This window comes from Atractosteus spatula, chromosome 9 (genome assembly GCF_055471065.1).
Source record: "Atractosteus spatula isolate fAtrSpa1 chromosome 9, fAtrSpa1.hap1, whole genome shotgun sequence".
Taxonomy (NCBI): Eukaryota; Metazoa; Chordata; class Actinopteri; order Semionotiformes; family Lepisosteidae; genus Atractosteus; species Atractosteus spatula.
Window position 1 is genome coordinate 1,448,480 of NC_142714.1, and position 24,790 is coordinate 1,473,269.

Consider the following 24,790-nt stretch of genomic DNA (forward strand, 5'->3'; position numbering starts at 1 on the left):
ACTAACATTAAGTTGAAAATATTGAACTACAATACCCATAAGGCAGTGGGGGGTACGTGTGACCCCTGCAATACGTCATTCTCGAAGGTTGCTGTGGCAGCAGTGGCGCCATGTTGAGACGAATAAGAAGAAACGATAACAGTGGGGTAAAGCAGACGATAAAAACCAACGTACTGTAAAGGACTAATAAAATATAATGCGAAGGGCATTCTGGAGTGTTTGAGACTACACGTTGGAGTTACGATGCCTTTGTAAGTACATTCTGTCTTTAACCATTGTGTTTGTTTGAATCGGGGACCGAGCGGGCCTATTCCGGTCCTGCAAAGGAACAGAAACTGAACAGGAACATCGGTAGTTTTGGTTGTATGTGCTTATAGTTTACGCACATTTACTGCAAAAGAGACTACCTTGGCGTGCCTAAAGGGCGTCCTTGTACTCTTTGTAATGAAGTGTGGCCGTTTGTGTGTCGGCCGGTGCGGCGGAGCTCCGAGCCCTGCTGACATGAGGGAGCTTTGTTTACTGGACGCGGTCAGACTCCAGCCCTGCGCGGGTATAGGCACCGCTGGGGCTCGTTTGCTCAGGCTACACCGGGATCTTACGAAACATATTGCACGCAAATGGCGTTTGTGCTCTATGAGGCTTTACATCTTTGAAAACCTGACGCTGTGTAACATGAAGTGAGGTGAAGGACCTCATTACATATACGTAAAGACAAGACACCTAGCACAGGTATGTATTATTGCACTTCAGTGTAACATCGTGTAGCAGAGAGCTCTGGACTGTCCTTTATCTGTACTTCCTAGAAGCTGCTGCGTCGTCAGTTCAGTCCACCGGTGTACCGTGAACACAAAACTACTCTTATCCCCGCTCTCCGCTGGAAATAAGATTTACTTCTGTTCCTGCGCCAGCTTCTGCTTTAAGAAAAAGAAAGGAGTAAACGTTTTTCCCCGGGGTCTCTGCCATCTCTTTACTCTGGGCTGTTAGACTTGTTCGACGAATTGTTGCTCATTAAATAAAAATCCCAGTCCAGGACTGTGACCGTCGAGTAAACTGTCTTTCAGCTGAGGTGGTAGACAGCTGTAGTTCGTGTTTTATGTTGTATGCACTCAATATATTCCAATACCCGAATGCATAAAACAGTTCAGTCTTTTTTTAAAAATGCAAAGTTATACCAACAGTTAAAATGTAATGAACGGAATTATAGCAGTGCACTCGTCTGAACAAAACGTAGTGCATCAGTGAGGTAGTGGAATACATCTCTGGTAGGGGGTGGGTTAACTACTTGTGATCAGTTTAAATGCGACTCTAAAGTTCCCAGTTAAAAGTTCACGGTTGGAGGTCAGCTTTGGAATACATGCTCAAGAACGTCTGCATCACTTTGGAGAGCTAGAAAAATAAGGAATGTGAAAGGTCAACTTAAACTCTTTGGAATCTCTTTAGAGATTGGGTCTCTTAACGTCCTTTTGTGGTTATTATCCCATTGAAGAGCATTTTAGAAGTTGTTAGGCTATCATCAATCCGAGTTGACCAGCCTCACTATTTAAATTTTACCCCTTCTTTAGAAAGAAAGTGTTTGATAATGCCACATACTTACTGACTGTATTGTATTGTTGTATTATTGTACCATTTTGTTACACTGTGCTGTGTTGACTGTGCTAAGCTGTTGTTGCACTGCAATTTCCCTCATGGTATCAATAAAGTATCTCTCTATACTGCTGTGGACATTTTTCATTAGGAACTTTTGTTTTGCAGAACTGATTTTAAATCAGTTTAAATCAATCAGAAACCTGAGAACAGAAACACAATAAAGTAAAACCCCATGGCTGAGAAATTAAAGGCAACTATGAGACAAAGAGAATACCCCAGCATTCACACATGTGAATATTCTCTCTGTGTTAACATGGCTTTCTTTCCACCTCCCAAAGACATGCAGATTCAGTCTCTTTGACCTTTAAATTGTCCCAATCAGAAGTGTGTGGAGGGGTTTTCATACAAGGGGGAGGGGTTCCCAGTTCAACAAGTAGGAGAAATTGAAGCGGATGACAGTGATGTGCCGAATGGCCGCCTTTCGGATGGTCTGGTCATTGGAATGCTGTTACATTGGAATGGAAAGTAAACTCGGTACCAGATTACCTAGATTTTTGGTCATTTGACAAACAAGACCTAATGTGTGTTCTGTGCAGAAGTGGAATATGAAATGAAGCTTTTTTTATTGTGGCAATTTTGATGGCAACAATTTCAGCAAAAACTATCGTATAAAAGAGTCGTGTTAGCCGCACTACAAACACAAACCTGAAAGGATAATTTAAAATGACTTTTTTTCGATTATTTTGTGTTTTGCAGTCCTGTCGCCAATCAGGCTGTGCAAGCATTGCAGCAGCCCACCAAGCACTATGGCATCACTTCTCCGATCAGCCTTGCCCTCCCAAAGGAGGCCGACCTTGTTCTCACTCAAAAGCTGACCGAGGCTCTCAAGCCCTACGGTGTGTTTGAAGAAGAGCTGGAGCTGCAGCGCAGGTGAGATAATGCATGGAGTAGCTATGGAGCATGATTAGTCCCGGGGTTATGTTAAAATCTCCTCATTAGTAACTGTCAGTTAGGTTGTTGAGTGTGAAACTGAATATATATGGCCTACAGTGTGCAGCGATGTAGACCTACATCCAGCCAGCAGCCATATCACCCTGCAACTCACAACTGGCAACCCACTGAAGCTAAGCAGGTGTGAACCTCGTCAGTACCTTGATGGGAGACCTCCTGGGAAAAACTACGGTTGCTGCTGGAAGAGGTGTTAATAGGGCCAGCAGGGGGCGCTCTCTCTATGCTCTATGTGGGTCCTAATGCACCAGTATGGTGACGGGGACATACACTGTAAAAAGGCGCTGTCCTTCAGATGAGACATAAAACCGAGGTCCTGTGGTCATTAAAAACTCCAGGGCATTCTTGCCAAAATTCCCTTATGAGTCATGACCTCCTAATAATCCCCCATCTATGAATTGGCTTCATTACTCTGCTCTCCTCCCCACTGATAGCTGATGTGTGGGGAGCGTTCTGGTGCACTATTGCTGCCGTCGCATCATCAAGGTGGGGCTGCACATTGGTGGTGGTGGAGGATATCCCCATTACCTGTATAGTGCTTTGAGTGGGGTGTCCAGAAAAGCGCTATATAAGTGTAAGCAGTTATTATTATTACATCCTGTAGACTGAAGGAGCTCTCTGGTGCTTTGCAAGATTCTGTCTTTAATATTGTAATGAGTCAAACTAAGTTTGTTTTAATGTGAGAAGAGAAGGAGAATTATTGAATTAATAATAATAATAATAACTGCTTATACTTATATAGAGCTTTTCTGGACACTCCACTCAAAGCGCTTTACAGGTAATGGGGACTCCCCCCCACCACCACCAGTGTGCAGCCCCACCTGGATGATGTGACGGCAGCCATAGTGCACTAGAATTCCCATTGATTGCAGAGTTCTGCAAGTTATTTTTCTCAGAGGTTAAAGTGTAACAATGGATGTTAATTGTTATTCAATACTGATTTTTTTTTTCCTGTTCAGAATTTTAGTCTTGGGTAAATTAAATACCCTGGTTAAAGAATGGATCAGAGACATCAGTGAAACAAAGGTATGTTTATTTTTTTCACTGCTCATGTGGATATCAAGAATCAGTTTTAGTGTTTTGATCAGTGTTAATATACTTGTTGCTGTCAGTTGATATTGTAAAAAAAAAAGTACATACTCTTAGAATATGTATTTAATTATGCAGTGAAATATGCTTTCTTTTTATTTTATCCAGAATTTGCCAGCCTCTATAATCGACAATGTTGGAGGAAAAATTTTCACTTTTGGTTCCTATAGATTAGGTGTTCACACAAAAGGTAACATTCATTTTAAATGAAATTGTTTTTGTTTAACTGGACTTGTGAAAGTGGTTTCTAATGAGCTATATTTAGGAAAATATTTCAGAGTTTAATATGCAAGATGTGCCGGTGTTACTCCTCATGGGCTTCTTATAGAATCAGTATGATAAATAATGCAGGACGTGGCGTGAGATATGAAAGGGTACACTTTGAACACTTTTGAATTTTAATTTTTGGCAGCAGTAGTCTTATTTTTAATGTTTGTAAGATTTTGAGGGGTTATCATTTTAATGTTCCCTGACATTAGTCATACAGTCAAGTTTGATATTTGACTTTCTATTTGACAAATAGATATACTCTATTTGATATTTGACTTTCTAATGTTTGCACTTTGCTGTTTGGGTACAGGTGCTGACATTGATGCACTCTGTGTTGCCCCACGACATGTGGAGAGGTCTGACTTTTTTACTTCGTTTTATGAAAAGCTTAAAGAACAAGAAGAAGTCAAAGACCTGAGGGTAAGTGGAAGTCCTAACTGGCAAGAAAGATGACAGCAGGAATACCATCCTTGACGTTTAGTGCTGTTCAAAAACAACTAACAGCTTTTAAATTGAGTGTTAGTGTTCGTCAGTAATACCTCAGATCTATAAAATGTCAGGTGTACTCAATTTAAGTGCCAGTAGTTAATGCATTTATTTATTTTTACTTGAGCAATTCATTATGTAATTTAAAAAGAGCGTTTTGCAAATTATGTTGATTATGTTTCCAGCAGTATATAAATGTAGGAAATTTATTTTCTTAATAACATTGTAATCTCTTGTTGTAATCTGTTGTAATTGCTTTAGTTTCTTCATCCCAGCTTCTAATTAGTAATTGCAGTTGCATGTGAAGTACCGGTAGTGGACAAAAAAGATGGTCTTGATACACCATGGCACAGAGTCTACCACTGTGTGGAATTCTGTAGACATCTGGAGCGATTCAACATCATTCGTCCACAAAGCAATCAGTCAGGTCATGCCTGGTTGATTGAGGTGGAAAACACTCTTGGGTGTTGCTTCAGAATATACCATAATGGCTAAATTGGGTTCAGATCTGGTAACCGAACATCAAGGTTGTGTTCAATCAACCATTAGGTGACATCATCTTGGGAGACACTATACATATACTTGTTTGCTGTGAACATGGTGAAGGATGATTCATCTGGACATAACAGTGTTTGTTCACTTATCTGTAGTCAGTTGCCTGCACTCTTTGCATCACTAGATTTGTAAATGACTGTTTTTGATTAAACTGGCTGGTTGCTTTTTCAGGTCAGTTTTGTAATCAGTTGATCTGCAGTTCCTTGCCAGTTAGGCCTTGCAAGTTGAGCTGCTGTGCTGTCAAGGTGTCTTGGTCACAGAAGCTCCTGCCATATGCCCCTGACAATCATGCATCTTTCAGAGTCACTGAGGGCTCCTCTTACCGGCCTGCTGGCCGTAATTTAAACAACCAAGCTTGTCTGGTATTTTTTTTTTAAACGACTCTAAGTATTTTCATTGTATAAGCTTAGATATTTGTTTAATGCATGAGCCATACCTTTCTGGTTGCCCCTTCAGTATAGTCGGTGGCCTTCATTTACCAAGGTTTCCTTTTTTTTGTCCACTTCCTACAGGAGTATGGTTTGTAATTCAGCTTTTTTTTGTGCTTTTTTTATAGGCTGTTGAGGAAGCATTTGTCCCAGTTATTAAATTATCGTTTGATGGCATAGAGGTAGGATTGATGCGTTTCTGTTCTTGTTTTATTTTAACTCTTTTGATTCCATTTTTTCCAAGAACATATGCAAAGTCAAAAATGAGGAGACCATCAACCCATAGAGCTTGTTTGCGTGCTAGCAGTTCATTTATCCAAGGGTTTTATACAGCTGTTTTGTGAAAGAATGAATAGTCTTGGATTCTCCAACATATCTAGCAATTTGTTTCAGATTCCCATAATCTTTTGTGTGGAGAAGTGTCTGTTCACCTGTTTTGGAAGTGCTTCCCCTTAGTTTTCATGTGTCCCTCTGTTTTGTTTCATTGTTGACACTGTTAACATAGATTATCTTTCACATTGTCTTTAAGGATTTTGAACTTGATAAATAAGCCCCTTATTGTTTGAATACCAGTTTTTTCCTTGGGTAAATGTAAAGTAACCTTAATTTCCATTATTTAAACATTTGATGACCAGTCAACTAATAGTTCAGTGTAGCTACTTGTCTTACAAGTGTGGTGTAGCTAGTGATTGACTATTCTGTTGTGATTGAATTAAGTAATTAGAAAAGATTTTCCGCTTGAAACACTACTTGTTTCTCTCTTGTTTTTAGATTGACATTTTATTTGCTCGATTAGCTTTGCAAACAATTCCTGAAGACCTGGATCTTCGAGATGATGGTTTACTCAAGAATTTAGATATTAGGTGCATACGAAGTCTTAATGGTAAGTTTTCCAATAGTAACAGACATACATTGTCATACAGTCAAAGCAAAAGGCTAGTCTCATTAAGTGTAAATATGACCTGAAGTAAATCAAAAATCAGACCTGCATGCCAATTTCAGATAACAAACCCTAAGTTTGACAGCTGTTTTAGTGGCATATTTTTACCCAGACTGGCCAAGAGGGTGAAGAAAGATATAAGATGTGAAAAAGGGGTTAACTGTTTTCTTTCTGCACAAAGACTTTTTGTAACACATTCCATGCTTAGGCACCTTTGATTTATGGCAGGGATGGGAGTTAATTTATATGAAATTCCAAGTGTAAGATAGACCCCCCTAACTAAGGAAAAATAAAACTAACCATTAAAGGTGTTCAAGGTCTAGGGAATGTCCAAACACAGGTGGCCCCCCATTACTATGGTAACAAATTGCATCAGAAGCGGCTGAAATTTGCTATATAAACTAGAACTTTTGTACCTATATTTCGTACAATACTTTGGTCTTACTGTTCCTTGCATGCAATAAACTCTGTTGTTTAAACTTCATCTTGGGTTCTAGAAATTATTTATCTGTTACTACAAGGAGTTAGATTTGTAATTTGTAATGGATAGTTGGGTTAAGCATTATTTAGTCCTGGCCTGCTTGTCCGATCTCTACAAAACTGTATATGTTTCTTCTAACAGGGAGTAGTTCCTTTTAGATATGGACTACTATGTTAAAACCAGTAAAGTCAATTGTAGACCTCAGGGCTTTTTTTGTCCAGAACTGTAATGCACTCTTTTGTCATGTTGGCATTTTTGTTTTTGTTGCATTTACAGGCTGTAGAGTCACTGATGAAATTTTGCATCTGGTACCAAGCATTGAGAACTTCAGACTTACCCTTAGGGCGATCAAGCTGTGGGCAAAACGTGAGTTTTTTAATTGCATTTCTTCTTTAACCAGTTCATATGTCATCAGTCAGGTAGTGGAAGACATTTCTACATGCTGTATTTGATTAAATCTGTGATCTCTGTAATCAGGTTATAGTGTTCTATAATTTATCAACTTCGAACTTGAAGTTTCAAGCTGTCTAACAAAGTGGATCATTTGCATCTTTCTTGCGAAGAGCATGCAAGCTGAGCTCTTAGCTTTTCCCATGTTTAACATTTTGTTCGTGCTGTGAAGCACAATTTTGAATGTAATGATGTCTCACATTGTGAACATAGCTAATTGAGAAGGAAGTCTGAGTTATCAGCTTCTACCTGACAGTTTTTTCAATAAAGATTGTGTACAGTAACGCACGATAACTCCCTGTGTTGCAAAGCACGTTTTCGAGGACTTTTGAAATATTTTTAAGGCATGAAGAAAATTGCTGCAAACAGGCATTAAAAATGAGAATTACATGATTTTTGTATTGGATATGGTAGCAATAAGACCTTTAAGGAAATGATTATAGTTATTGAACTTAATTTAACTTGGACAGAAAAGCTGTAACTTGAGTGTATTCCAGGTCACAACATCTATTCTAACATACTTGGCTTCCTCGGTGGTGTGTCGTGGGCTATGCTCGTTGCTAGAACATGCCAGTTATATCCAAATGCTGTAGCATCTACACTTGTTCACAAGTTCTTCCTGGTGTTCTCAAAGTGGTGAGAAATTAAGCATTCTTATTTTTGTGCATTTTTCATTTTATTTAATGAAATAGATGTTTTTTGTAAGTAATGTAAGTGATGTGTTAATCATATTTTGCTGTTTTGGTAAATCTGTAGGTTATATTATGATTAAATTAATAATTAAGCTGTCTTTGACATTTGTGAGTGTTTCTATTTAAATTAATATATTTAGCTCTTGACCTTGAAGATAAATCACAGTTAAGTCATTCAGTCCTCTTGTGATAGCTTTGCTTCTAAATTAAAAAAAAAAACATAAGTTCTACCCATAGTCCAAGAAAACACACAGATATAGGGTGTATGTATGCAGAAACACAAACAGGTTTTGGTTACAGTAACTTACATTAATGTGATCTGAATTTTGTTTCTTTATCTTAGGGAATGGCCAAATCCAGTCCTTCTGAAACAGCCAGAGGACTGCAATCTCAACCTTCCAGTTTGGGATCCCAGGGTAATTTAAACATTCCTGTTACATTTCTTGAGCATGTCTATGTTCATTGATTGAGCTGTCAGTGAGGATGAAGAATCTTTTTGTCCTTTTTTTAATAGTTTTTCCTGTGAGCATTAAAAAATGGGTTGTTGTAACTTATTGAATAATACAACACTGCTTGCCTCCGCTTTATAAGGTTTCAGATTTGACACGATTTTTTTCTGGCTTCTGGGCACAGCAGGAATATGTCAGCGCTTTGTATTTTTTGTCCTTGACAAGTTCACTGATAGTCAAAATTCTTAGGATGTTCAAACAGCCAGAGAAACGCATTAAGGTTGAAATAAAGTCAGTAAAGACTAATGTATTCTAGTTTACAGTGTATTTTCTTTTCTTTTTCCCTACCTGAACAGGTGACTCCAAGTGACAGATACCACTTGATGCCCATTATTACACCAGCCTATCCACAACAGAACTCTACCTATAATGTGTCAATATCAACTCGAGCTGTCATGATTGAGGAGTTTAAACAGGGTCAGTAAAATATGTCCATAATACAAGTACACAACAGCATAGACCTTGTATTCCAGTGATTTGGAGTGCATGGTTAAGCTTTTGATGTTTGTAGAATCAATCTGTTTGTCTTTTTAACTCCATAACATTTACATGGCTATACATTGTCATTAGATTGACAAGTATTTAATTTGAAAAGTTGCTGCTCTATTGAATTGTCTGTTTTAGGTTTTCTTGCAGACTTTAAGGTGATAGCATTTTTGTACTAAGGTGGTTATTAAATCAAGCAGTATCATTTTAATTAAAAAATGATATTTTAGAGGTAATATCTCAAAATGATGAAAGTGTCCCATACTCGCATGTAGTGCAACTATGTTTTACACATACACATTCTAAGAAGGTATTCTGTCATGTCAGAATGAGTCTTGATTGTAAGTGAGATATTTTTTTTTTTTTGCTATAGGTCTTGCCATCACAGATGAAATTTTGCAGAATAAAGCAGAGTGGTCCAAACTTTTTGAAGCACCAAACTTCTTTCAGAAATACAAGTATGTATTAAACTGCCTATCTTGCTGGACACACATGGTGAGAGTTTACTATTTCAATAAAGATTTTTTTTTCAAAATATATCCACCCTTCTTAGAAAATGTGATGTGATTTTTGTGTGATTTGTCATTTAGATTTGGAATTATTTCCAGTGTGAGTTTGAAATAAAGGCATATGTAGACCAGACTGTTAGTACATTTTTTTAGTTAATTAACATCAGTTTCTTTCAGCAAATAAACATTTCTCTGAGGTATAATGTACTGAATGAGTTTATTTACATACAGTAGTTTAGAATTTCTTAGTTCTGATCCCGCTTCTTTTAATATTCAGCATGAAGTGATACACAAGTGTCAATAATACTTGTAAATGTTGAGCTTAAAAGTGAAAAGGTAGGTACAATAGTTGTACAGTATTTTATTAAAATATTTGTCTCCTGGTTTTTCTTGTGCTTTATTAAACTGTATGCTTTTCCAAATAAAATACTTTAGTTCACAATTTGCACTATGTATTTCTTGTTAGTGTGGTTTCAGCAGCTTTTTTGTTTTTACATATTCAGTTAACTAAACAGCTTTTGACCCTCTTTAAAATACAGTAAGGTACTGGGTGATTAAGACATTAACACCTGTAATGTACCACAAAATGCGAGCTGTCATATTCTAAATTTGAATTGCCAATGTTAAGCTTGTTGTTCCTTAAATGCACACATAATTTTTTCTTACTAAATAGAAGAGTTAAACAGATAATTCAACTGCAGAGTTGACATTTTAAGAAACTTGAAAAACCATTTGAATATATCAGTTAGTAGAAAAGTTATTTTTCGCGCAAAAATAATGTTATACAACATTTGAGCTGGGAGCAGGCCAATTCTTAACCGTATTGTATAAGTTTCGGTTGAGTTAAAAGTGTGAATATCTTTCATACAAAAGCTTCTGTAGTTGTGAAGACCAGGTTCTGGATTCTGTACCTCCAGCATTTTGTCAATATAGTGTTGAGTATTTTTTTGTATAAAACTCCTCTTGTTCAGTGCACAGAGAAGTAACTCACCTTAATTCTGCATGAGAGACTAATAATTTTCATATAGGCTCATGTATAACTCCACTTTTCAACTGGTTTTGATAGAGCGAAGTAAAATAGGAATAATGTGTTTGAAGCCTGCAAGACAGAACGAGGGTTTCAGTGTGGAAAGTGGTGTCTTTGGAAGTTTTTTCTTGTTCTGTGAAATGGGGTCATTCAAAATAAGCACACAACTGTGGCCTGAGACTGCCTCTGTCAAGACCTGATAACTTAGTTGTTTCCAAAACTCCATAATAATGAGTGCATTAGTTAGTGCAGCAATGGAGGACAATATAGGTATTAAGCCTGGCCATACAGTTACTGTAGAAATTATGTTGCTTTCCTCCTTAACTTTCATGATTTTGTTTTTGTCTACGCTGACAAGATAGTGTTAATCTAATGGACAACAGAAGATCACATGGATTTAAAGTAGTATCACTGACTCTTAAATGACCAGATTTATGGCAGAACATGTCAGACATTGTATATTCTGTGAAAATTACTCCTCTTGGTAATATATTTGTGATCAGAAAGCGTGTTGTCTGATAATATTGATGCTGTGCAAGCTGAAGACGTAACTTAAGCTTTTTTAAAGCAGCAAGTTTTTATATCCTTTTCAAAACAATAAAATGAGAAGTGGTTTGCATTATTTTTCTAAATATATTTTTAAAAGACTAATTACAATTAGAAATTACTTAGTTACTAGTGAAAGATCTTTTTCGAACAATGCCAATGAGTCAAAGAATCTATACCAAGTACCCAGTATGCCACTGCTTTTGAAGCAGCCATTGTATAGTGTGTAGCATGTAGTTGACTTGCCTGAGCAGTAAACGTGATAGCATGTGTACAAGCAGTCTGGATCCAGGCACAAATCTCCCCAATTGATATCCATTCTTCTTAATTTCTTAGTGTCTACTAATAAGCAGAATGATGATCTGATCAGATAATGAATCATTTACTAAACCTGAGTTCTGTTACTCTTAAAATGGATTTCTGCCCGATTGCATATGAACCCAGAGTACAGTGTTCTTACTGTGTATTTTTAATGGAGTTGAGTTGAGGTCATGAGCTCCTTATCTTCCCTTTGTGATTTTGCTCAGGATTACTGTATCTCAAACAGTTGTGAAAATGTTGCACTATTAGAAGCAGAAAGTATAGTAAATATTCTACATTTGGTAGAGCATGGACTTTTTTATATGTAGTTAATGGAAATGTAACAGAAAATATATCATTTGGATGAAGAATTTAAACAATTTCCTTGCCAAACCTTAGAAATCCAATCCTACTGGCACAGAAGCTGAAGTAATTATTTAAACTGACAGAGATTTTTGTTTCTCACTTAACCTAATTCATAAAAAGAAATCTGCTTTCACGTCTAAAGCATGAATATGCTACTAATCACTGCCTCTGAATCCAGGCTAGCGACCATTACGAATTGTCACTACAGCTGTTTGCCACCAGAGGGATTGCTACTTTACAATTTCCCTATTGAGGAACAGCAATCTGAGGTTTTCATACTTGTGCGAATTAGACTATAACATTTTATGACACATTGAGAGTTTGCTTGTTTTGTTAGAGTTTCAGAACTAGAATAGAGCTCAGTGCTATTAGGAGTGAGACTCCTCAAATATGTCTGACAAACAGGATCCATTTTTTCCCAGAAAAATTTCAGACTACTTTGCCAAGTTGAAATTTCTCTAAAAATGTTTTGTTTTGGACAAGTAAGACTTCATAAATGTAGCAGGCACCAAGTTTTTTTAAATAGCTTGTAATTTACTGCTCTTTTCCTCTCATATATGGACCGAGTCTGAATCTAAAGCTATATCTTTTGATCCAGAACAAAGTCAGTACCTTCAGTGTTGAGTGTACTTTTTTTTACTATAACCTTAGCAAGACTCACTGTAAAAGGCATACAGATAAGGTTTATTTTTTTGGTCTTAATGTGCTTAGCTTCATACAATAAACAATTTATACTGTGTGCTATTATTTACGATGCAGTATTTATCCTGTGTTTCATAAGCTTCAGGTTTGCCAATATCCCCACTGCTTTGTGAATTTTATGTACCATATATTTCTAAATAAATGAATGATTTCTTCCTGTGTCAGACCTTTTATTTTACACGTAAGGCCTGATGAGCAGAATTTTTCCCTGTGACTTCTGTGGAATAAGTGTCATGCCCCACCAATGGAAAGGAACTTTCGAGCCTCATACCTGTGCTGTTTTCCAACAGAAGTGAGGCAGAGGAGTAAAGTGCCTCTTGGTTTAATGCAGTTCAGTTGTGTCCCAGCTCCTTGTAATGGACGAAAGGATTCAAGTTTTTGAGAGGAATATGAAGCCATTAACTTTAAGATTATATTCTCCGCTATTTTGAACTGTCATTTTACATAATTTTTTATTTCAATTAGAACATGTCTTACACATTTTTTTTCCATGAAAAATGTGCATATATTCTCATATTTAAGTTAATTTGATATAATGAGCTGTATACTTCCATGCTGTTTTTTTTTACTTCCATTTAAAATTCTGTTTTGTTTTTGTTGTCCATGAGGGTAAACAATTCACAAATGAAGTAAAATAGTGTGAACAGGAAGATTAGTCTTAATTTGTAGCATTTATAAAATATTTACATTTAAAGTATCTTTTAAGTTCTTCATATTTGAGTTTCTAGGTTGTTTGCTTTGGCATGCATAATTTCATGTTTTTGCAGCTAACTTCCATCAGTTCTCATAACTGTCCCAGTTGCACATTGTACCCCATGTGCTTTCATGTCCTTTTGAGGGCATAGAATGTGATGTTAGGGGTGTGAACTGCTCTTGATATACAAAGGAAGCTAAATTTCCTTTGAAATTTAGCTGAGAGCAAATAAATCAAACCCATCCTAATGAAACCTGAAGTGATGTCATTAACCTGCAAAGGATGAATAAGTTAGCACACAGAATGTGCTTTAATATGTCTTGAGGATTCCCCCCCCTCCCCCCCCAAAAAAAGTCAAATGAGTAACAGGTCAGTGCCGCTTCTGTGTTGATGTTAAGAAACCTCACGTTAAGAAGAAAGTGACATTTTAGCTTTAAGATTTTATTCTTCAAATTGGAAAGTAAGTTCCTCTTCCAGATCCACACTGACATGTACAAGTAACAACTATAGGTGAAAATGAAGATATTATGTGCTTCATTTACCTTTTTTGTAATTGTAAATTTTACATTCCTCAAGTGGAAATAAGTTGGCCAGTGAATTTGCAAACAAAAAATATATTTTAAATATAATGATATTTTTAAAATAATACCATTTAGTATATGCAGATTCTGTGTCTTATTGTGTATATAAAGCACTTGTCAGTACCTCTTAGATGTTTAAATATAATAGTTTGGGGGGAAAAAGTAAAATTAGAAATGTAAATCATGTGTCATTTTTCTTATTTGAAATAGCACATAGGTTAACAGTGGTGACAGAGGTACCCTGTTAAAATGTTCAGTGGATCTTTAAAGTTTATTCCAAGCAGTGACAGAGACCTGAATTTTTTCCCTTCCCTGAAATACATTTTGGACATGCTTTTAGTGCACACAAAAACACCAAACTGAGAAACAGGATTATTCCTTAGCTGAGGAAATATAAAAAAAGCTCAATTTTAAAGCAACAAAGTACCTCTAGGTGCCAGGTGCTACCTGTGATACGTACCTTCTGTGTGGCCATGTAGTTACATCTAAACCCTGCCGTCTCTGCTCATGAAATGTTGTCCACCTTGGTGCTTTTCATATCATGTCTGAAGGTAAACAGTACGTTTGCTTTGTTAAAGGATGTAATGGAATTGTTCTGTTTTTATATTCCAAGGCATTATATTGTGTTGCTAGCAAGTGCACCGACAGAAAAACAGCACCTTGAATGGTAAGTACAAGCAATTATTGTAATGACATATTGTAGTGACATTTATTTTTTAGCTAACTTATGTTGTATAACTCACAAAATCAGTTCTTCAGTATGTCAGCATTATAGATCAGGTATTTTTATTTACTGTTCAAATATAATATTTAAAAAAATAATGCAATGAAAATATAGTACATCAAAAGGCATTTCTTCAGTTTGTCAGTTCAGGGTTTTCATTTAAGGTACTGTGCCTTTTATATGAAGCAATCCTGCAGTGGTCAACAGTAAATTTTATTTATATCTAACTGCCTCTTACAGGGTTGGTCTGGTTGAGTCAAAAATCCGCATCTTGGTTGGGAATCTGGAGAAGAACGAATTTATCACGCTCGCTCACGTGAATCCCCAGTCTTTTCCAGGCCCCAAGGAAGGCAGTGAGAAGTACGTTTCATGATCATGTAATAACTCCTCAACGCACTGAAATTCTGTTCTTAGATATCAGAATGGTTTTGAATACAATGCCAAGCAACAGCATAGAAAGGTTCTCATCTGCATTGTAGATATTTCCTTCCTTTTTGAAAAGCAGCCGTGTATTGTGAGACTGGAAATGTCTGGTATGTTTGGCATGTGTTGAGCATCTGATGGGCTTTGACCACTGTGTGTTCTTGTTTGCATTAGGGAAGAGTTCAGCACAATGTGGGTCATAGGGATTGCGTTCAAGAAAATGGAAGGTGCTGAAAACCTCAATGTTGACCTGACATATGACATTCAATCATTCACTGACACAGGTAAGAGGAGTTGTTAATATAATTCTTAATATAGTTTTATTTGAAGCCAGACTATTGAAAGTGCTGCTTACAATCACTAACAGCATCATGAAAACAGTGCCAGAGCCTGTATGTGTGCAGTTGTAGCCTGCACATCAGTGTCTTACCAGGGTACCCACACAGCCAGTAAGACGCAGTAATTGTACCCGATTCTTTAGTCCGTGTGCATGCGGATGTCACTGTTCATATACATGTAAGTGTTCTGACTGGCAACAAGTAGTTGTTTTCATTTTCTTTCCAATTCTAGTTTACAGGCAAGCAATAAGTAGTAAAATGTTTGAGCCCGATATGAAAATCACAGCAATGCATGTAAAGAGGAAACAGCTGCACCAGCTTTTGCCGAACTTAGTAATACAAAAAAGAAGAAAGGTAAGAGATTTAATTAACTTTAAATTAATTCATAACCTAACAAACATCATGCATTTTTTATATTTTTGAAAGCAGTCACTAAATATGTAGTATTGGATTGCGTGAGCTAATTGGCCCGAAGCAAATTTATGTTTAAAACATCAAGAGTTTATGTACAGTATAGTTGCTCTACATAAAAATGATTATTGACTTTGTGTAGGGAGGGGGTCCTCCACCTATTCATTTGAACGTGTAAAACAGAAATCAATTATGTCGGTTACTAAGATGAATGTTCAAAATGATGCATTTATTGTTTTGGGTGAGTTAGTATTGCACTGAATATGAACTTCATAGCATTATTTAAAGAACATTTGTAAACCTTCTTGGACAGTGTTTTCTGATTCATAGGTAACACTGACATTAGGGTATTGTAGCACTACTAAAACACATGAAGACAGCCAGTTGGCTAATTTGGCCTTATTGTTGAATTAGAACTTGCTGATGTGGTTTGTACGGAGGAGGAGAATAAAAGTGCTAATCAGACGAAGAGTGATTTGATTCATTTTTGTTCCTGCCAGGAAGTGCAACAGAATCACTGTACATTTTCTTTGTAATTGTCCCTCCTGGACGCCCTGTCTTGCAGCACTCCATTGAGGGTGTAAAGCCAGTAAACGAGAGCAGCCTGGACCTGTCTCTGGACAGCGACAACAGCATGTCTGTGCCTTCGCCCACCACTGCGGTCAGGGGCTCCCAGCCCCGCTCTGCCAGCCCCCAGGGGTAACGCCCTCCTTCAGCTGCACCCGGGGTTGCTTGTTCAAACACTTCAGCATTTTGGGGGATCACACGTTCACAGATTCATTCCCCCTGAAGCAATTCTGAGTTCATCTAAATAAAACTAGACCCAGGAAATGGCTATGTACTGTATTGCAAATAAGAACAGAAGAAAACTGCACACGGGGAGAGTTTTTACAAAAGTATTTTACAAAGTGTGAACGTTGCGTCATGCTAAAAGTATTTTAGCTTTGTGTGATACTAAACTGACAACATTTTCACCATGTTATCATGATATTTTACTAATATATGTTCACACTTGCTTCTCACTGGTACATTTTTAACATTTTTGACCAATAGCAGGTCTGTCTCTGTTGTTTTCTGATGAGTTTTCTGCAATTTTCCTCCTCCTTGCGAAGGCTCAGTCCTGCAGCCCCCGTGGCCAACAGCCAGGCTTCAGAAGGCCCATGCAGAGGCGAGGGGGCAGGGAGCTCGGTCAGCCCAGGTCTGTACCGCCCGTGCGTCTGCTCGGTCGTTGGGAGAGCCGGGAAGGCTTCGCTAGGCTGACGAGTGCCATGTCCCCCTCAGGAGCCCCAAGCGACGGCACGCCGCCGAAGCCTGTGGTTGTGGCCCCACCGCCGAAGCCAGCCGCAGCTCGCGGGGCGTCCTCCACGCCCGTGATCAAGCGCCCCCTTCTGGCTGCAGCAAAGCCTGCCGCTAAGAGAACAGGGTCCCCCATCCAGGAGGAGACCCCGAAAAAACTGAGAGCAGAGGAGGTAGGACCCAGCAGGGCAGATATAAGATTCAGCACTCTACTGCTGCACCTTCAGGCAAAAACTGAATCAAAATGTGTTCTTTCAAAAAAATAATCTCAAGGGAATATGTGATCAATTAAAGCTGTTTGTAAAAATATTTTTTTGTAAATAATTTTTATATTTGTAACATGAAAGGTGAAATTTTACCAAAGCTGTTCAGAAAAATGTTATCAGTCCTTTATTTTTTTTAAATCTTGCATTTAATTGTAATTATAATTTTTTTAAACAGGACCCATCAGAAAGTCGCGTGTCAGGAGATAGCAATACAGCTCAGCCTGATGTCAAGCCATCTGTAGAGATGGAGGTAAATAATACCTGCTGATGTCTATTCAGAAGCACTAACCTCAGGTTAACTTAGTTAACTTAATTCAAGTCTGTGAATATCCTTATTTTAAAGAGCATGACAGGTTTTTCATTTGACAGTCATTTGCCAAAACACAACCAGTATCACATTTTTTTGCGATTTGATGGAATTACTGTTGTAATTTTCCATGCCAATACTCTGTACCCACAGGTTGGTGAAGAGGTGAGCTCTGTCAACGCATCTCCAGGAGAAGCCAAGAGCGAGGAGGCCGTGAAGGTCTGAGCTTACCTTCCTCCATCCCTGATCTCAGCAGTTGACCATATTTTATACTGCAGTGGGAAAGCTAAGCTCATTAAGGCTGTGTTTGAGTATTACAAGGAAAATACTTTAGGATCCTTTGGAATGAAATGCACTACATAATTATGAAGAAAGTGTAGTGTTCTATATAATATTTATAGGGATATGAAAGGTTTTCTGAAGCAGTTTTGGCACTGGGCCCTTTGACATTGCCACTGCGGTGTGCAGAGGGAGGAGTGGAAGCCAGGTGTTCTGGCCAGGTGTATAAGATGCTGAAAGCTCCAGCTCCAGGTTGTGTTAGGAACTTGCTACACGAGTGCAATCTGGGCTCGTGATGTTACAGGCATCCCTGCCCTGCCTAGGCTCTACCAGGCCACAGTAGGGCCTTCTCGAGTACAGCGCCATGTCCGCATGAGAACATAAGGCTACAGACGAGGGGGCACCCTTCCTGCCTTCTAGCTTGTTTGGTTGTAGTTAAGCGACCCAAGGATCATACAGCTGCAGCTCATTCCACACTCCCCTCAGAGAAGTGCCTACTGTTGTCACAGGATAGTTTCCACAGATACCCTCTGGTGTATCTTTCACTGCTTATTCTGAATTCCACTGGGTGGACAGCGACAATAGATTTGGACGGTCTGTAAAGCAAACATAAGGGGGTCAGCTTAGCAAATAATAATAATATGCTTTTTCTTTTTTTTTGTTAAATAAGAAATGAAGAAGTTCTGATGAGAGAGCTCCCATTATAAAGTTGCGGCCTCAGCTAGAAGCCTGAATGTGCAGTGTGTTTTCTGTTACAGCGAGAATGATGTGATATCTTAAGTTGACAACTGTTCTATAATACGTAAAACCTCTTTTAATGTATATGTTTCAAATAATGTACAATTTCTCGTTCATGTTTTCTCTCATTGTTTAGGAGCTGGATTCAGAACAGACGTTCACTCCACCTGTTCCTGTCACACAGGTATGCATTTTATCAAAAAGATGTCAAAGAAGTAAAATAGGAAAGTGTATCATTTAATTTCGAACACCTGTAAAGTTTTCCTTTCTAAAATTTTGTCCTGATGTCCTTTCTAACCATTTGTCCTGATGGTCATACATCACTTTGTGCTAGAAGAAAAATAAGATTTGTAGATTAATTTTGTTTATGTGTACATAAACATACAAGCAAAATCAAACTACATTTAAGATATGTAGTTGTATGTATAGTTGTTATTCATTTTTTTACCCATTTCAAGTATGTTAGTAATAAGCAGATCATTTGTTTAAATATGCATGATATTAAAATATATGTGCAAATATGTTTCCCATGAAACGTTTATAGAGTTTCTCTACATTTGCAGAAAACACTCCAATTCCATCTTTTATAAATTCTGATGGCATCAATCATTTTGCTTGACCTTTATCTTGAATATTAACCTTAAAACTGCCTTTAATTGGAAATTCGGAACTGACAGTTTATATTGCTCAGCTCGACTGTGGCATCCCTCTGACTCGCATGGGGAAAGCGGAGATGGGAGTCCTGTGTTCGGAACATGCACCTGGCCAGAGATTTACTGACGTAAACAGAGCTCAAGGGCGAGAGGTCGCTGTTGTGTGACAAGCCGAGGCTGCCCTGGCTGACTCTAGCCACCCAACCACAGCAGCACCCCGTCTTGTGAATCCCACTCCGAACGCCAGTGACAGCCCAGGCTCAGAGAAGTGATGTCTGGGCTGCAGAGCTCACCCTGCACTTTGGACAAGTGCCTTACTCACTGAGGCCTTTTAGAGCCCCTGTTTCTGGTGACATGTTTGACTCTGGAAGGGATTTATAAACATAGATTTATTTAGAATCTTAACTATAGTATAACCCTTCACAGCCAGAATGGATAATAGTAGCTGCCCATTGACTGTGGTGTTGGTCACAATTGTCTGAAAAGAACAGGTGTTACCAAAATACAACAAGCACTAAATGCATATACAGCTAAGAGAACATTTCTGGAGATGGTCCTTGCTACAGGGGACCCATTTCGTTTGTACTTGTATTTTATTTTTTCAGAGAATTCCCAGTACAGACCTGTCCGATGTTCCGCTTCTTCCTGCCAATCCCATTCCAGTTGTGAAGAACTCGATAAAATTGAGGCTAAGTAGGTAGGAGAAGCCCTGAATTCCTGGAGAGCCGTGGAGCTAAGACTCACACAGAAGGACTGAAAGGTTGCAAAACGTATCAGAGGCCAGAGCAGTAGCTGCACCTGTAAGGGACCCCTGGTGCTGATTCTGGCCTGTCTCCCTGGGGGAGTCAGCTATTGTTTTCTGGGAGCACGTCATGGCATTATTCCCCAGAGTAGTAAATGACAGGAATTAATGGTGAGCAAATGAAATGTCATATCTTCACACTGTTCACGTGACTGCTAAGATGTATGTGTGCGTGTGTGCATTTTTCGTTTTGTTTTCCATTGTTTATATAAAAACAGGAAAAGTCCATCAGAGGCACAGAGTTAGGTATTTTTTTAAGTACTGAGCTTTATTTTAACTAAGAACAAGGCTGGGCCTGTTTTATGCTGTCAGCAGTCACCACCAGAATCCAACACTGCCCAGTGACTTCACTTAGTAGTAAAGACCACTAAATAAAAAAATAAAATTTACAAGGTACCCTCTTGTCAATGATTCTGTGCCTTTATGTAGATTTTGGATGGATTTGATAAAAAATACAAATATACCAAGTTACAATAATGAATACAGTCTTCAAAATTAAGTATGGCTAATTGAAGTAGCTCAGGTTGGAGAAAATAACTACCAAAAACTCATTCTCAATGATATGTTGCATTTTATTAATATATTGTGTTTTCTTAGCTTAAACTTTGCCATTTTTTTTTCCTGATGGTGGCTAGAGAAGAATTATTCAGGCACATTTCAGTCATTTTTGAGGAATTCCCGGCAGTTTTCTTTTTTCGTATTTGTTCAGTGACTGACATGAACAAGGATTTTGAACAAATACGTGCAGGTAATCTGTGCAAGACTGTTCATTTGCATTGTACCTCGTGTGTCTGTATTGTACAAAAAAATAAAATTTCTTTTGGAGAGTTATTGCTTTGTATTTTGAATTTGATACAAAATGCCATTTGGATGTAAAACCATATTAACCATATTTTAGTGCACAGCTGTAACAGTAATAATCTCCGTTGACAGTTTTCTGTTGTAACATCCATTTTCATTTATTAAATTTGAGTTGAGATTTGTTAATTTAACAAAAAGCATTGCTCTCCTTGTCATATTTGTTAGTGTTAAAATTTTGAAAAGCTAGACAGTACTAGCGCTGTAATTAGGACCACTGTCACATGCAGAAAGATGGTTTTCACTATCTTACCTCGATCTACATCATTTCCCGTCACGTTTCTCAAGCTTATTTGTAAGAATTGTACTTTCAACTTAAATAAAGTTCTTGCAAAGCCTACAAAGACCCACTCTTATTCTTAGTGACACTACTTAAGCCAGCATATAAATACTGCACATGGGAATACTTCATCCATGCAGTTTTGGAAAAAAAACATTTATTCTGCTATATATTACTTAAAATGTAACATTGAAATATGATTCTCACCTTTATTAGATTGCCTATTGCTTATTTTTCCTATTTCCTCTTCCAACATAAGCTAAAAAAATATTTGATTAACATGTTTGCTGTTTTGTACCAAGAAGTATTAAGCACTGTTTTTTTGTTATATTTACAGACAATAAATAAAGCATTTAATGCTGAATACATCCACCCAGTGGTGAATATCAAGTACACACTCTGCGAAATTCATGACATCCCTTTACGTCGTAAGTGATGACTGAAAATTTTAAAACATTTGTATGCATCGGAAATTGTATTCTAGGAGACAAAAGTAGCATTATCTGTACTCGCAAATGACAAACAGTAATAACAATAATAATACATGAACTGAGCACAATAACTGAACATGAGTTACTATGAACTTTTATTTCTTGTGATGTTTTTTACGGATTCTAACAGTTCTTTCTTTGACGTACAATAATAAGTGTGTACAAGAGTCCCTTCCATCAGGATGAAACGGCGAGACCTTCAAGAATAGATTCTGATCCAGATGTTAAACTAGAATGGGGCTGGCACCCTGCAACACACCTGCCATTGTCGACACTCGGGTTTAAAGCGGCGTTCAATGAAAGCAGCAAATAAGCCAGGAAGAAATGAAATTTAAAAAAACTATTAAAAACTATGCTTGACTGTTCTGTAATTCTCTACAGGGTCAGCAGTCTTTCAGAAGGGGTTTGCCAAGACTAGGCTCATGCAAAACATGCAGTTTTTTTATTGACCTGATTTAGAATTATACCTTAAGGTAATATATCTTCTAATCATAATAGACATGCTAATGAATGAATCATATTCTAATGATTCAATCAACAAATTAAGGAATGCACAGAGGAGCTTGTATATACCATTATTTTTATGGTGAAATGATTTCTAGGTCCTAAAATGTATACCTGCTGCTTTTATTTGTATTTCTGATGGCACAAAGACAAAGGATGACTTTATATACACCCATTTAGATTGGAATCTTCTGCTCAAATAATGTCACCTGCTGTTCTATTGCATTTGAATAAATTTGAAGGAAATTTAAAGAATGGAAGGTAATGTATTAAATCACACTGAACCTCATCTTGGATAGATCAACGATCTGTGATACAAAATAGTCCTAAACATGCTTATTGACCATTAAGGGAAGCCAGTCGGTTGTTTTTTCTTCATGAATCGCTTAAGGTTGTCTCCATCCTAGGTGCCACTAGGTGGCAGACTTGTATCATCTTTGACTGCAGGATTTATGATGAGATTAGAAACGTTCAATAGGATTAGGTTTTACCTACTAGCAGATTCTAATCACACTTTCAAAAGATATTACATCTGTACTACGATAATCTTAAATTCTGAACTAATTCTAAAACATGTAAGGGCTATCCTTACCAAAGAGTAACAGTCATGAATAATACAGCACCTTCAATCCAATGTACAGAATGTGGTCTGGTCTGGTTAAAACCAGTTAAACCACAGTTATACCTGATACATATTCCTCATCCGCATCATAATCTAGGTGCTTATAATGACGGGGATTTTGACAAGCTCACTCATATTAAAGAAAGAAAATGTGTTTTGTTGCTTAGGAACAGTTTGCCTTCCTTCTCTGCAGGGAGTATCCAAGTGAGTGTCATTATGCCCCATCATTCAGGGAAGGCACAACATATTTCTGCCTTTCCTGACAATATTTATTGCTTGTTGAATTTATCCATTGGAGCTATATAAAGAAAATGTTTTCCATGATTAAAGAACATTCAAGTCTGAACCTTAGAATAGTCAGGAAGAAAAGATTAAACAATTTTTGGAGACCATCAAGGGTAGGTGTAAGGATACAAGGCAAAAATGCTTTACAAACTGTTTTTTTTTATTTTTTTAAAAGGAGGCTGTTAAAATCTTTAAACCAATGCTGAATTTATATTCTGTTTAAACGCAAAGGTCATATTTTGTCAAATCAAGTTTCATATCTGTGAACTTAAAATTTTTAACGTAATACAGTGCAAGTCTCTGTGTATTGAGGTACAGCGATGGATTATATGCATATTTATATCTTATATGAGTTTTTTTTCCTAAGTAGTTTCATTTTGCTGTTATGAGGAATCATTCGAAAACCCAAAGCGAGATCTTAGTATGGAAGGGCCCCAGATCATGAATCATGTTAAGTGTGTTGTTCCAAAGGAGAAAGCAGACTGAGCACTGTGACTAACAGAATGGTCCCCACAGAGTCGGCACCTCAGGACTGATCATCTATCGGATCATTCTGACAAGGGGAAAGAGAGACACCAGCCATACGTACAGCAGGGATTTTGGACAGCTGCAGGAAAATCACAAAAAGCGGGAGAATCTTCATGATTGTCCTTCGGGGTAGTAGTGCCCCTGCAGTCTTATTTATCCTCTCGCTGAGAGAAAGATGAGAGTCCTTGGACACTCCGTGTTCTTTGTAGTGTGTTTTCAGTGCAAATTTATAATAGACAAATTAAGGGTGTTTTTTTAACATCTCAAGAACGTTCTCATCATACAAAACTTTCACTTGTATGTATATTCAAGTATATTCAACTAAATGTATACGTTGCACATACAGTAAAACATATGCTATTCTGCTATTATAACCAAAGAGCCTACTTACTGTACAGATTTTTTTTCCCAGAAATGTATCAACATAAATTGTATTTATTCCATGTTCCCTTTTCCCTTGAGACTCCTGCTTTACTGAGCACATGGCTTTTACAAGCGAAAGCAGTGATAATGCTGGAGATGGAGCCCTTTGCTGAAACATCAGGTACAGGACAAGTTAGCACAGTGACTGGTGCCCCATGCTGCTTTCTCAATCTGCCTCAGCTCTGCTGCTGATGATGAGAGAAGATGCTGCCTCTGTAGGATTTTCCTGTTTAAACCAAATTCAAATTGCAGCGTTGAAGGACTGTCCTTGTTAAATATGGACAGGTTCTCTTATGTGTATCCTGACACACAGTGCTGATACTTTTACCAATATTTAAGAGGCCATCAGAAAATGTGATAAGATTGTTTTACAGGCACTGGTTGATAAAAAAAAAAAATCTTACCGCCTTGTAGCCTAGATTTGCAGTAAAAATGAAAGCTCAGTTGAATTAAAGAATACTTAGGCAGGGGATTCCTAGTGTCTTCTCTGGTGCTAATTGTGATGGGGTTGTTCTAAGACTGTGGCCACACTGGCAGTGTCCAGGGAATCACACCATCCTGCAGGAACAGTGACTCACTGGGCCTCCTCACCGCCTCCTTCAAGGACCACACAAGTAGTGAATATTAAAACACACTTTCATGAAACAACAAGAAAAACTTTTTGCAGTTACTATTTTTAGTAACTGTTAAACTATTTATTTATTTAGCTGCTATTAAGATGAGAAGAAGTTAATATCTTCCTGAACCACAAATGTATTGCACACCCTTAACAAAGTTTGCTTAAACAGTATATTAAGGCCTTCTCGCATATTAAAATATTCTGCTAGTGGAGAATTGTCCTGATGTTTCAGGATTT

General features: G+C 37.6%; 1 protein-coding gene across 1 annotated transcript; it reads left to right on the forward strand.

Moving 5' to 3' along the window:
• The first annotated feature begins 67 nt into the window (after positions 1-67).
• papola (poly(A) polymerase alpha) lies at positions 68-20,771 on the forward strand. The gene is made up of 23 exons (XM_088925392.1): positions 68-251; positions 2,344-2,517; positions 3,555-3,621; positions 3,793-3,874; positions 4,265-4,374; positions 5,552-5,605; positions 6,195-6,306; positions 7,121-7,210; positions 7,792-7,930; positions 8,330-8,402; positions 8,792-8,912; positions 9,355-9,439; positions 14,320-14,373; positions 14,671-14,790; positions 15,028-15,137; positions 15,424-15,545; positions 16,168-16,301; positions 16,715-16,800; positions 16,884-17,071; positions 17,340-17,414; positions 17,625-17,690; positions 18,625-18,672; positions 19,747-20,771. Exons 1-23 carry the CDS (start codon positions 244-246, stop codon positions 19,840-19,842), a joined length of 2,214 nt encoding a protein of 737 aa, XP_088781518.1. The 5' UTR covers positions 68-243; the 3' UTR covers positions 19,843-20,771.
• The last annotated feature ends 4,019 nt before the right edge of the window (positions 20,772-24,790 follow it).

Coding starts and splice junctions, on each gene's coding strand:
- papola (XM_088925392.1), top strand. Junction 9,440..14,319: donor AACTTCTTTCAGAAATACAA/GTATGTATTAAA, acceptor TTATATTCCAAG/GCATTATATTGTGTTGCTAG. Junction 16,302..16,714: donor CGCTCTGCCAGCCCCCAGGG/GTAACGCCCTCC, acceptor CTCCTTGCGAAG/GCTCAGTCCTGCAGCCCCCG.